The 14,360-nt window shown below is 35.3% G+C and overlaps 3 protein-coding genes across 11 annotated transcripts in view; 1 reads left to right on the top strand and 2 right to left on the bottom strand.

Annotated features, from left to right (window-relative positions):
* Window positions 1-14,360, bottom strand: part of LOC139976899 (uncharacterized) — a 134,645-nt gene that overhangs the window by 43,370 nt on the left and 76,915 nt on the right. Inside the window, exons 6-7 of one of the 5 annotated variants that reach the window (XM_071985784.1) lie at window positions 13,831-13,941; window positions 13,460-13,659 (exon numbers count right to left, since the gene is read on the bottom strand). The exons of the other annotated variants lie outside the window; for them this stretch is intronic. Of the exons in view, the coding sequence (XP_071841885.1) occupies window positions 13,460-13,659; window positions 13,831-13,941 (311 nt within the window). The remainder of the gene's footprint in view (window positions 1-13,459; window positions 13,660-13,830; window positions 13,942-14,360) is intronic. 5 annotated transcript variants of the gene reach the window in all.
* LOC139976891 (uncharacterized) overlaps window positions 1,537-14,360 on the top strand; it is a 40,401-nt gene continuing 27,577 nt past the window's right edge. The window contains exons 1-8 of one of the 5 annotated variants that reach the window (XM_071985768.1): window positions 1,537-2,036; window positions 2,779-2,919; window positions 4,231-4,268; window positions 4,371-4,410; window positions 4,984-7,118; window positions 7,547-7,716; window positions 7,868-7,953; window positions 8,296-10,820. In XM_071985768.1, coding sequence (XP_071841869.1) covers window positions 1,811-2,036; window positions 2,779-2,919; window positions 4,231-4,268; window positions 4,371-4,410; window positions 4,984-7,118; window positions 7,547-7,716; window positions 7,868-7,953; window positions 8,296-8,396 — 2,937 coding nt within the window. In that variant the 5' untranslated portion in view covers window positions 1,537-1,810 and the 3' untranslated portion in view covers window positions 8,397-10,820. Of the gene's footprint in view, window positions 2,037-2,778; window positions 2,950-4,230; window positions 4,269-4,367; window positions 4,411-4,983; window positions 7,119-7,546; window positions 7,717-7,867; window positions 7,954-8,295; window positions 10,821-14,360 lie in introns of those variants that run through there. The other 4 variants (XM_071985766.1, XM_071985767.1, XM_071985765.1 and 1 more) reach the window with 4 other exon arrangements.
* Window positions 10,975-13,418, bottom strand: LOC139976906 (tyrosine-protein kinase SRK3-like). Its single transcript, XM_071985795.1, has 4 exons — window positions 13,145-13,418; window positions 12,247-12,358; window positions 11,850-11,946; window positions 10,975-11,537 (listed from the first exon to the last, which is right to left on the bottom strand). The coding sequence occupies exons 1-4, from the start codon at window positions 13,214-13,216 to the stop codon at window positions 11,438-11,440; spliced, it is 381 nt and encodes a 126-aa protein (XP_071841896.1). The 5' UTR covers window positions 13,217-13,418; the 3' UTR covers window positions 10,975-11,437.

Raw genomic sequence — 14,360 nt, 5'->3', positions numbered from 1 at the left:
AAGCATACATCATGTAGAACGTAATTATAACAGTATTAGTAGTAACGTTGTTGGAGAGGCGCGATTTTTTTTTTTTCTGGTAGCTAAAGATGACTGTTATCAAAAGTGTTTAAATAAATCTAAAATCTTAGGCGAAGACCGCATCCTCATAATACCATTTTGTGTGTCAGAAATATAGATTTTCAAGTATTTTTACGTTTAGTAAAACGTTTCTAAAACCAGCGGAATGAAAGATGTCACCAGGGCATTTCAGACGAAAATGTCATTGTTTTCTTTATAATTTATCAATCATGTTCCCCATTCCCCCCCCCCCCCGCCCCCCCAAGAAGGAAGGATATTTGTACAAAAAAGGCACACTTTGTCGAATTTCAGTGCAGAGAATTTTGATACATGGGCGGCCTCAGAAACACAAATACAGCGGGGCAAACCTCTTCGGTTTTTCAATCACTAGTTTAATGTTCAGATAGGTAACCGGTTTACAGTGCGAGAATTAACCGGTTAACCGTCAATACTTGAATATGTTCTTTGACTGGGGCTGGGGAGGAGTGAGAGGCATAGCAACCAAATGAGAACCAATGGGCTATAATTGGGGTCCATATTCACCCAAGGTCAGCCATGGCTTTGCCCTGGATCATTTTGTCTTATATTTCGCTGCTCTAGACGCCTGGATATATTTTTTTTAAGAGGGCCGGCTTTAGGTTGCTCCTTTTGTGGTACTTGTAACCAGGTTCAGGTTACATGAATGATTTACACCGTTGTCGGAGGTATTATTCCAAATTAGATCAGCACCTTACCATTTGGTAAGTTTCAATCCGATTCGGCCGGTCATTTCCGTAAATTTGGCAGACCTGGGAAGATCCTTTTCTTAAAGGGGTGTACGGAAGCTCGAATTTGAGATTGAATATCTCAGTTAAGACTAGCTGCAGTGACTATTCGAGTAATGTTGTAAATCATGATAATTTGCTTAATAATAAGAGCTGTCTACATCTAGGAAGTATATCCGATTACGTACCCTGCCATTGGAAGTCGTAGCCTTTTCATAGCGTCTGCTGGCTATTTTCAATTATATAAATACATCTAAGAAAGAGGAATTACGTTTCTTTCACTCTGTGAGTCATAGTTTAGAGAAGTGGGGGGGGGGGTAGCATTTTGGGAACGTGTCCTCGATTGCAATAGAGATTCCACAAGGAATTCCGGCTCTCTTTGACAAATAGTTGCTTACATTGTATATGTTGCGATATTCACGTTGGATATCCACTTTTTACTTTTTATATATTGGTTTCATTGATCACCATTGAGTATGCTACCAACAAGCATATCTCTTAGTAAGCATGCACCCTCTCAGAATATAAGTAACAATCACCTACGGGGATTCTGGGCACATCAATGTGTATCGAAACAATTGCTTTATTGCCATCATTAAATTTAGTTAGGTTAGTAGTAGTATTTATTTTATGGAGAAACCTACATGATGTCCATTTCATTTGCTTGAATAAAGCTGTTCTTCGTACCATATGGTATCAAAAATACTGAAAATGTTCCTTCTTCTTATAAATATATTACATAGAGTGACTGACTATCACAGGCTCATTTCCTTCCTTCACTAATTTATTAAAATGTGCTGCCAGTTTGGTCTTCATTTATATATTTATATATACAATGCTGAAATTTATATCAATAACCTTTTTTAACAGTTCGACCTGATCCTCCGTGCCCACTAATTGGTGCCTGTGGTTCGACTTGTACTGGATGTCAACTGAACGTTAACACTTCTGGATCACTGACTTGTTATGTGAGTGGCTCTCGACCAATGATGGAGGTAGACTGGATTGTAACTAACCAGTCTGGAGTTAGCTTCACTAAAGAAGAGCAAACTCATACAGAAATGGATGACAGATGGTACACTGAGAAAACCATTGAATACACAACACCTGCTTGTGGAGCAGATGCTACTTTCAGATGCATCGCTTTTTTGTCAGACACTACACTTGTTCCTCTCCTTGATAATTACTACAGCACTGTTAGGATAAAGACAGGTAACGTGATATACTGATTGGCAAATTCGTTATGGTATTTAGTAATGCATTGCTGGTTTATTGAACAGTGTCTCATGCACATCTTTTACAGTTTATAATTAGTCCTTTGATTTTACGGGAAGTAAAATGTAGATTACAAAGACTCATTAAAACTTAGTTTTTTACAGTTCACTTAGTTTCTTACAGTATAATTGAATTAAGTGCACGTTTTGAGCATACCAGAACGACATTGTAGAACATTCATAACGAAAGGAAATGCATAGTTATGTCATAATGGTATTTTGTGGCCATAAACTTGCACACATTAGGTAGACCCCTGTGTCAGTAAGAAAATGCAACACGTTTTTGTTTTACCATATCCACATTTAGGGCAAAACGTATACCCCTAACAAAAGTGAAATTATAGGTCCTTGGAGAAGCAAACCTATTGACCAAATAATTCGGAATCGCAATATCACAATAGGTGTAAACCAGGGGTTGTGCCTCACAACAATAACAGTTTTATCCTGTCAGGTATACAGAGGAAATAGCTAATGATTAATGTAATTGCCACAGTGCACAAACCAATATGGGGAGGATGTTATACTTCACATTTAAAGCGTGTTTATGATAACATCGCAATTTCGGCCGACTACACAGGAAAGGCGTAGCTCTCAGATATGTTTTTGTTGAAATTCCTCTCGCGCCACCCATATACCACCCATATACTACAATCTTCGTTGTTCTGATTATGTCGTTTCAGAAGTCTGCAAAGAGCCTCCTTCAATGGAACCCACGAGTAGCCCTACAGGTCAAGTCGCCTGGCCAATTGTTGTTATTGGAATTATAATCTTCTTTGTTGTTATAGTCGTCCTCATTGCTTGCTGTTTGTACTGCAAAAAAGGTAAAGCAAGTTGTTGGTGCCGAAGAAATGGTAAGGATAAGTATGGTGTTTAAATTGTCTTAAAAACGTTCAGAAATCCGACCATACCAACACAGAGAACCATTATCGTCGCAACTCCCAAATATGTAGCAGGTAGTATTCTGGCAACTGCAAACTTGTATACAACACAATATCTGCATAGAAGAAAAGAATGATGTTAGTGTCACATAAGATGATATTTATCTCAAGTAATGCTAAAATATGTCAAGCGTATTTTATTACATATTTTTGAGCTCCATAATCTCTACAAGGGCAAACAAGAACTATTTAATAGTGTTGCAGCTGCTGAGGGACATATACTCGCAGCCAATAACTTAGTACAATTGTAATCGTAAAGCAAGTAACCGTTTTCACCCTCTTTTCTCCAAACGTTGCTCAGCTGGTCATGGTAAATCGGTCGCAAAAATCGCTCAATATCCCCTCTTGACAACCGGTGAATGCACGACACTGGTTATATGACAATACAGTTTTGTCACTGTTTTAAATTTCACGTATACATTCAAATATTCATTAGTTTATATTATATTGGGATTGTGGATCGGGTGGGTAGGACGTCTGCCCTAGCCCCGTAAATGTTCTCGTGACTTGTACTTTATTCAGGTACCTGTTTGTAATGTTAATATCCCCCCTTACTGCTGCTTTTCACCCCCAAACCTGCCACCTTTTTTTTCGGATTTTTTGTTCCGCCACTGCCAGTTAAGAACGTATGCTTAGTGACCTGTACTCCTCTCTGGATACAACATTATATCATGTTGCTATTGCAACTGCAGGTATAGTATACCTTGGGTCAGATCCAGGCTGACTTCAATGTATAACGTGGTGCTGTTGAGCTTACTAAATATAGCATAGCCTATTTCCGTTATTCTTGTTATTATTATACTTCCGCATTTAAGTTGTTTTGAAACTGTAAACTATTATAAAAGTTGAAAACTTCTTTGCACCGTTTACATACACTGTTGGTTCAGTTTTAATTAAAGTTTACCCAAAATTGTAACATTTTCAGATAAAAATATATGTTTATTGTGTGTGTTGTATAAATGAACAGTGTTATAACGCTATTGCTGTATGTGTGCATCGCTAGCCTTATACCGTCTTTCATGTATTATCATCAAGAACCGCATGGAAGACCATTGATTTAACCCCTTATATAAACATATAAGGAACAATGTATTTACAAAGCTCTATTAAATAATTCTGTATATTAACAAGGAAAATTGAAATATCAAAGCCACAAAAAATGAATCGACTGGATTTGTATTCTTGTTTATTTAGGTACGAGTATACAGGTCGAAACTCCGGATCCACACACGGTAAGAAGGACATTATATCTTTATTAATTCATAATCTCTGTCCACAATGTGATCCGGTTTATCCATTTATTTAAGTAAATTCCATTTCTGTTCTTATAGCAGGAAATGCAGAAGCCGAAGCCGAAGAAAAAATCCCTTGAAGGTACGATATCATAATTTCATCTTAAAATTACTTTCCAAAGCAAGAATACTTCACGCGACTGATCTACAACCTTACGGTTATAACCATAAACAAGTCTCATGTATGGGGTAAATCGCTGTATAATATGCTTACTATGGTCTATGGCGCAATTAAGATCAACTTTAGAAAAATGGATCCATTCAGTAAACACATGCGACTAAGCTTAATACAAGCACATCCTAGTTGATGTTTCAAACTGTAGAAATAAGGGAGAATAACAAGTTTGCTTATGTATCATTTCATCAATTGGGTTTAATAGCTACACGCAATTTACTAATAATAGAGGGTTTTTTATATTTAAGAAATGAATGGCATTCATTAAACGAAGGATAGCGCATCATCAATACGTGTATAATACATTTATCATACTAATAGCTTTCAGTTTTCTTTTCATTGCTGATTACATCCCTGCCTGTCATCCTTTAAATGCAGAAAATAAATTACTTGCTCGTTGAAAACATTTCCTTTTAATATGACCATAAAGTTGTACAATCTATAGTCAGTTGTTGATATTTTACATATTTTTTTCCTCAGAAAAGAAAAATATTTTAGTGGAAGGGCTAGTTCAGCACTACGAGAAATTTTGTTTCATCAAGCCGCTACCGTGGGGTGAACCAATACCGATAGATGCCCTTTACACCACGTGTCAGTGCACCGTCACTAACGCGAACGGTGTCGTCAGTCATCACGATAGCGACTTTCTGTCTACACCGGAGTTTATTTTCGATTGTAAAAATCGAGTCTTAATTATAGCCGATTTAGGTTACGGGAAGACAACCTACACTCAACACTTGGTTAGCGATTGGGTATCAAAGATGAAACCTCTGAAAAAGGGCAGAAAGGATAAAATCAGTGAACCTATACTTATATATGTTCACCTTAAAGAGGTTAATCCTTCGATGATACTTCCCGATCTTGTCAAGAAAATGATTCATGTTGGAATCGATTTGACGGTGGACGATATCGTTGAAATATTTCTGAATTTTGAGTTTCAAGTACTCCTGGATGGGCTTGACGAGCTCTCAATGTCTACGATTGGTGCCAATGCATCTCCCGAGGATCCTACCAATGATAAAGAAGAGCGTGTTCATCTCCTCGAAGGGGAGGGTGAAAATTATGCTAATCTGACGGTCGGAAAATTACTCGATAATAACATAAACACTTTTAAGTTTAAAAAAATTAAGGTTTGGGTAACGTCTCGTGAAGTTGATGACATGAAAGCTTCATTTGCCCTACCATATTCAAAGGTAAAATTGAATGGATTCAATACTCCTCAAGTCAATAAGTATATTCATAAAACATGCAAATATTATTTGACATTACAAGCAACCTTAACCTTGATTCCCGAATCAAATATGAGAGCCTCTAAGTTAGACGCCTCACAACAAGCCAAATCGAACGCTAAAAACCAAGAAACGATTGAAATGAAAACGACAAATAACGACAGTCGGCAGGTGACAGAGGGAGGATGTAACAATGCCGAAAATATTAAGTATGGAAAGGCGATGAAAAGGGAGGAGAATGATAAAAACATAAATGAGGTTAACGAAGAAAATAAACAAACCTCGGAAGAGAAAGAACAAGACAAAACGGAGCAAATCCAAACTGTTGATGTGGAAAAACTTGAAAACGAAGAAAAAAAAGACGAGGACATGTTTACAGAAGATGGCAAAAATGAAGCAAATGAAAGTAACATTAAAGCTGACGAGGTGTCGGCTGATGTAACAAAAGAGTCAATTCCTGCTGCTCATCACAAGATAAAGCAAGGAGAATCAAAGCAGAAAGAGAACATTGCTCCACGAAACGATATGCAGAACCCGGAAATTTGTGATACGTTACAAATACTTTCAAATAAGGTTACTGAATGTATGGAATTAAACGAAATTTCTCAGAATTTTTCTGAAACACCCCTTCTGCTGATTATGATTGTTCATATAATTACATGCAGAATGTTAGATCCAACAGGGAAATATAAAGAAGTGAATGTTAACAAACTGACAACAATAATAAGATTAGTGATTACCTGTTTGGAATCCCGATACGTGCAGAAAGTTAATAAAAAGTCCATTCAAGAAGATATTAAGAGTCTGGAAGCTAGACTTGGTAAAATAGCATTTGAAAACAAAATGAGCCTTTCATTGGGTAAACGCGAGTATTGGAACGATAAACTTGGTGATAAAGATACCGAACTTGCCTTAGCCGTAGGATTACTCAAGTATTCAAAGAAGGTAGGAAGCGGAGGAAGTCAAATAGAAGAACTGGCTTTTTCTTCCTATGCTGGAATCATGTTTTATCATGAATTCTTTCAGGAATTTCTAGCTGCTCAGTATGTGCCAGAAAGTGATAAAGAATGGGGGTGGATAGATGACTTTATAAAAAAGAGTACTGACGATACAACGGTCAGGTTATTACAATTTATGTTCGGCATGAATCATGCTAGATTGGATAAAGCAGTAAAATCTCTCCTGAATGAACAGAAAATGTGGAACAATTTGATCGACTGTATTTATGAAATAAGTAATCTCGAGAAGAAACAGGCAATTATCAATGGCATGTACGGTAAAGGGGATAAACTGGGTACCAAAATGACAATTAACATACAGCATCTTGACAGGAAACACCACAGAGTTGCTTTTACAGATTTCTGCGATGCTTGCAATGCTTCTGATGTAAGTAGTAGACACCCATGCAATTTATTTTAGGAAAAAATGGGTTTAATTAAATTTTTAAATTCGTATGTTCAACTTGTTGGAAATTATTCCTATGCTGGTTTTATAAACCGGCTGATTGCCCACCATAATTATTATATCCAATAAACATTTCTCTACAAAATGAGAGTTCTTTATATCGTTTTTTTATATTACCTGATACATGTATAAAACAAATAAAATATCCTGAAATACTATACGGTACCGGTGTGTGTTGATCATTTGTTTTAACTAAAATCCATATTCAATTTACTGTAAAGACACTCATTGATGTGATATGCCTCAGTAAGTGGTTATTGTTAAATTTTTGATGTTCTTTGGGTTATTTAACATGGACATATATGACGTTCTTAATGTTAACGTCTCTCTAATTACTTGTCTTCCAACAGGTGAAAGTGAGAGTAATGACTTTCAGAGAAGAGTGCTCGATTGACTTTATTAAAGAAATACCAATGCCCTCACTAAAAATCCTGATATTTCTGGAAATGAGCATCAACGAAAACCAGTTTGTATCAATCATCACCAGCCTTGCAAATAAAAAATGTCCAGAAATCCTACAGTAAGAATGTTTGATAATACCTCGTTATAATCATCTTCAAACTGTGATTAGTGTTATTGTTCGTTATGTTGATAAATTATGACTTTTATTTCTTTATATATAGATATATATTAAATGTTTAATATTTATTTTTATATCATCTCTAATGAAGGTTCGTAAAATGTTCGGTACCGGACGAATTAAAAGAAAAAGCCAAAGAGACAGTGGAGTTAGCTTTGAAGGAATTGGACATGAAAAGTGAGTGATATTCTGACTACGATTTTTTTGGACAACATACAATAACCATATAAAGAAACAATATTGTGTGTACATTGGAAGTTGGTTCATTTGTGCGTTTTTTTTTCAATTTTCGTAAAATGTTTCCCACTAACTTTTAAAATATATACTAACCCATCTCTCTATTAAATTTACTTTTTTTCGGTTCACAATAAAGTGCACTCATGTATGGACCTGTTCATAACATACTAATAACAGGCCTTCTCTACGTTCTTTATTCTTGCAGTTGATATTTTGTATCACAAGAGTAGTTACATTCAGTTTATTAACTTATGCCGCTTTTCTCTTATCTACTTTTTTTAGTATATAACTGTAAGAAGATATCGCCTTTTACCATGAGTGTACCAAAGTTCAAACCAGAGACAGGAAGATGGGGAATTGCAGTATTTCCAAAAGACTTGTAAATGTAATCAGTCGTTTATATGTCGTTATATGTACTTAAACGAAATTCCAAAATACCGGAGTTTGTAAAGTCTTCGTGAGCGTTGCTACAGTTGTTTGAAATCAACCGCTCCTGGAGACTCCACAAGCGAATGAATTTCCTACTACGAGTGTGGATTCAATAAATGAGCACATATTGTTTATGCAGAGGTCATTTTAGGTCAACCGACTCGAATTACTTTGTGAACAGGAAAACTTCAATAGTCAAACTGGAATGAACTATGTTGTTGGCGGATCCGTCGTATTATTTCTAGAACCTTCTGGTATGAAATGTTAAAAGGAAATCAACCAGCATGGATCTTTAAAAACAATTCTAATTGATGACTGTTAAGCAATTAGAGACATCAAAGGTTTCATTAATATAAGCAGGGGCGTCAATCCTAATTATAAAGTGACGACGAGGACATAAATGACAGAACGTGGATAAAATTGAAGGCATGTGCGAGCGCTATCGTGCAAAGCCTTTATCGAGTGGGGTCCAGTGGCCCGACTTACGATACCTGATGTGGTCCAGGGAAGAAGCCCCGGTGGGGGCCCAGGGGCGGACTCATATCTAGAAGAGTGGAAGTTTGCTTATGTTTGGTCCCTGAATTGATATGTCAGTCATAATATATTTCCAAAATAATCACATAGTACAAAGGAATTAGATTTAAATTAAGAAAGGATTATCTATTTAACATGCGAGTGTTACTTAGGGCCTTCTTCATTATTAATAAACTTGAAACCTAAACCAAAGACGGAAACATTCTAAAATTTTGCACACAAGATAAAAACACTTTGTTATACAGATGTCTCAAATATGCAAACATGGTGTAACACGTACATGTAAAAAGCATTATTGGGTATGGAGTCCGTAATTCTTGTTGCAACGTGAAGGGGGGGGGGGGGGGTGTGCGCAGATGAGACATAACTAGTCATCAATGTTTGAGCTCCTTTTATGAGATACACGAGTCATTATGAGCTTGATAATCCTAACGCCTACACGCGACCTTCACTAAACCTGGGACAGGGGGAAATTTCATATAGTGTCCCCATCATTTGGGCACGTGTCCCCCTACCTCCCTCATGATTGATGCCCTGAATATAGGTAAAGGGCACTAGTTTTTATCTGTTTAAGTCTTTGAAAGGCTTTTGTCAAATCAAGAGACAACAAGCAACATTCAATCCGTTGATAAAAATGATTTTTGTTGTTTTTTGCGTCTTGACTAATACCTGGCATTTTTTTCTTTATATTTGCATATTCCGGTATCATCTTGTAACATTTCGGTAATTCTTCACTTTATTTCAAAGCCGGGTAAATTCTATTTCAAAATTTTATCAAAGATTTATAATAGAATTATATTTAAAGAATATTTATGACGTAACAATTCTGTAATGGAAGTCAAGTACACAATTAATTACCAAACCTACATTTTTGGCCGATAAACTTTGCTCATATCTAAATAATTTTCGTTAACGTATCAAAAATATGTTTATCACCTGCTAACCAGAATAAAAACAGCTAAGGTCGGTTTGAAAGATAAATACTATATATCAATAAAATAAACCTCATCTTTATCACAGCTTACAACAGTTATAGTTTGTGTAAGTGACAGAAAGTGCGAGAACTTTGAAAACTTCGATAGTGATTGTTTATGATACGCATTAAAAGTGAATAATGAAAACTGTGTGTTTTTAATATTTCATTCTATCATTATTGTAAATATCGAAAGAATTCAATCTTCACTTCCTATTTAACATTTATTCAATCGAGTTGATAACATGATAACAAGTAAAATACTATCTTTATTTTGCTGAAATGTTTTGTAACTGCCTTGTTCAATTTTACAGCTGTAGCTATTGTAAAATGCATCAATATTTTGAGAAGAAAAAAGAGAAAAGAAAAAACTAATAAAAAATATCGTATAAAAACTTAGCAGACCGTAAATAGCTTGAATTTTTTCCACACAACCAAACTACACTCGCAACCGAAAAAATAATTATATACTTATAGAAGAGAAGTGTTTTTACATATCAAAGTAGAAGTGATAGATATAACTACTTTGATTCAACGTAAATGTTAACTAAGAAAGTCTGTGAGAACGGTTTTTAAAATTTTCCATTTGAAATTGCATAATTTTTGTCCTAGTTTTAATTCCCTCTCTGTCTGAGAATATGTTAAAGAAGATCGGCATCGTCAATATACGTCAAATGGTAAAAGCTTTTGTATTCTAGACAATTATTTGCAGCTAAACATGTGTTTAAAGTTACTACATTTTGCGATATGTACAGTTTCTTTTTCAGAATTATTGTTTTGGGCAAATACTGTTCATACAAATGTTCTAACTTAGTCGACGTTTGTGTTTATTAATCAATAAAATTGAGGTAATACTACAATTATTCCATCTCATACGTTTTTATGACACGATCAGGTAACTGCGCATGTGTTAAATTTTTATTTACAGGTACAAATGACTTGATACAAGCAGATTGCTGCAACATGAGGTCATATCAAATGACAAGTATAAACTATGTATATTTAGTTTTTTATAGCCTTGTTGCGCTCGCCTTTATGACATAAGTGTGCTATGTACTATTTTAGCAATATGGATTAACTTCCGGTAGCTCGGAGATGGGTGAATCTCACCTGAATTTCGACCACTTTTAGACCGCGTTGCGGTAGGTTAGCATATCTTCTGACATATAGTCCTACTCCTAACTTCAAAATAAAAATAAGTGAATATAAGCTTCTTCAATTTGTATGAACATACTGGTAATGAACAAGGGAACGTGAAGACAGAGAGTGCATTTTACAGAAACAGAGTAACCTCCTAATGTACACAAAACTGTGATTTACCACGGCTTAACTGATATTAACGAAAAACTTTCCAACGAATAATCCATTTCATCTGGTCCCATATATTCTGTTCCTGTCATTGTTGTATAAGCTGTGTTACCATCCAAAAAGTATTTATGTCGTTAGCGCCTGGAAATTTGGAACGGTAGATTGCACTTATAACGTTCACTAAATATTTTCTATTAGCTGAAATAGCTTCGTCTTCAACGCTGTAAGGCTCATTCGATCTGCCGGATCAACCGTCAAGCAAGACGTCATAATTGCGTATCTGAAATTGAATAAAATATTACAGAGAATGTAAAATTGCATTGTACATTTATATAGCAAATATCAGTTGGTGTTTAAATAATCAAGCTGATTCATCGTAATGTATTTCCAGCGTGAGTTTGTTCCAAACATTAAAATGTTCTCTTAATCAATATTTGCTCTTGAGAATAAATAATTGTAAACAATTTTTAGACAATGACAAAATCCAAACAGGAGTTTTATCATGTGAAGTACTTTTTTCATATTCAGTTATATCTAGTATAATTCAACAGTCCAATAGTAACAAACCAAAACTAAATAGAACACAATTCACAGAGATTCTGAACACAAATCAGGCTTTGAGAGAACTGGTAAGGCATCAGGCTGATCAGCAAACTCCATAATATCTAATCCATCAAACGGAGAAGCACCTTGAGTAAAACAGAAACAATTACAAACACTATTTCATTTAATGTATGTTCTTACAGTACATTCATTGCTCATGTACATTAATTGCTTCTCTTAAAGGAAATGGGGAATACAACATTTTGTATTCTTACTTTCTTCCTTAAAAATATGAGTAATTTGCATTTCACCTTCACATTTAAAATAAATTGGCAAAATACATAAATTAGACGTAACATAATATATATTATATTTATAATATACAGTTATCTTTATGTATATTGCGTTCGAAGTGTATACCCCAAATTTAGTACTGAAACGTTTACCCTGAGAAGATATCTCCCATATGAAAACGGCAAAAGACCAAACATCACTTTCGCGGTCATAATGTTTCTTGAAAATGGTCTCCGGGGCAAACCATGGAAGGCGAAGGTTTTCCTACAAATTTGAACACGTTCATGTAGTCAAAACAATAAGGTAAAAGTTATGTTAATTTATAAAACAGTCAATGGCATATTCATATATAAATAGATTCATTATCTCATCTCCCTATATTTAATGGATGGGGATGTGATATTGTACTTCACCCATCATAAATGTGAGTACGTGATCCTACGAGATTGAAAGCGTCTTATGTCAAAGGTCAAACAAAGAAAACAATTGTAATTAGCCAATGTTCTGCTTGTCAACAGCATTAGAACACACGATATGTAAAGAATGATGAGAATAAATGTTAAAAAAGGACAGCATTTGGGTCAGGGTGAAGGGGCAATTGAGGTCAAAGGTCATGTTGGTCTAAATTGTTTGAAAAAGTGTGTCTCGGACTCCTCCTACATTGTAGCTCCAATCTTTTTCAAACTATCTGTGTAGGTCCCTGACCATCGAAACTCGTGCATGCATGGTTGGTGATGTCATACGTCAGATGTGAAATTCACTTAAACGTGTTTTGCCTTCACATGTTTATCATACCGCAAGTTATGTAAAGAATAAGTGGGCACATTTTATAATAGTATTGATATGGTTGTTAAGGATCGAGGTCAAAAGGTCAACGTAGGTCAAAATTCAAATTGCCCTAAATTGTGCGGAGGTGATGAGATCTGTAATTCCATGGATTGTCCTCTAGTTAAATATTGTGGTATTGTTTTATACATTTACTTTTAGATCATCGTTGCATTTGACGAAAATTAACAAAGACAAGGTAAACCAAAACAGTTTTTTCCTCACCTCAAACTTGATATTTGAAAGCATTTTCTTGGTAGCTGACCGCAAGTTGAAGTCGTACAGTTTGCACACCATGTTAGGTGTTAAAAGAACCTTTCTTCAACAAATAGCAGGATGATCACACTGTAAAATAAACTTGTATTTAAGTGTTCTTAAGTGCTTTCATAAGAATATACGTATTTTTTTCATTGATAGCCCATCCTGCAATCTTTGGGATAGATATGTCACAAAACAGTTGGAAGATAGAGGCGACTTCAGAACCATTCGCATATGCATCTTACTTTAGGTTGATTGGTTACATATGACACTGTTACTCACTTCTATTGATTCAAGAAAGAATAGGGCCTTCAGAGGTTCCAATAAAAATGATCCAATCCGTAGGGCATCGGTTGATTGAGCGGATCTACTTAATCCTTGTATGTATAGTGTCTTGGAATAGACATCGTCGTATTTCGCTTTACAAAGGACATCCCTTAAAGTACCATTTGTGATGTATTCCGTGTAAATGTAGTAAGGAACTACAGTGTTTGGATCATAGAAAGTGGAGCAAGAATATATTATAACAAACAGCTCAATTGGTTTCAATTAATTAAATAAAAACAAATAAATGACATTTTTCATCAAACAGAAATAATTGATATCATAGTGCATAATTGTTATCAACTATTTTAAACAATTTATTTGCCTACTTTGTACTGTATCAGCCGCCACAATTTCTACTACATTTCTGTGCTTCGGAATATGCCTGAGATGTTCAGCCAGCAATCTGATTTGAAGCCAGTCTTCGTTTGTTGAGCTATCTGCAATAACACAATATATATCTCTGAGATTCCATTTCAGTTCAGTAAAATATAAACTCTTCATTCACCGCTGCTAAAATTATCATACAGTAATTTGGACGTATCATCTAGATTCCATCTCATTATTGATATAGCACCAGCTGCTGTTTCTGATACACTGGAGGAGCACTGTAAACAACCGGTTTCTTCTCATATTCGAACCCGATGCTGCGGGGTGGCAGAATTTGTACTTAAACAGTTGTTAGAGTATACTGAATTAACCAGGAAGCTATGCAACAAACATTAACATAACACACAACCTATTTGCAACTATAAGGGGGATCTGTCTTTTCCTTTCGTAGATGCCATTGTTCTATTCATACCTAGTCTAATGGTTAATGCAGGCATTACAGATACTTAATTACACAGTAGTTAGAGTA

The sequence above is a fragment of the Apostichopus japonicus genome, chromosome 12 (genome assembly GCF_037975245.1).
Source record: "Apostichopus japonicus isolate 1M-3 chromosome 12, ASM3797524v1, whole genome shotgun sequence".
NCBI lineage: Eukaryota > Metazoa > Echinodermata > Holothuroidea > Aspidochirotida > Stichopodidae > Apostichopus > Apostichopus japonicus.
Note: the sequence above shows the minus strand (reverse complement) of the source record. Positions and strands in the feature narration are given on the sequence as shown.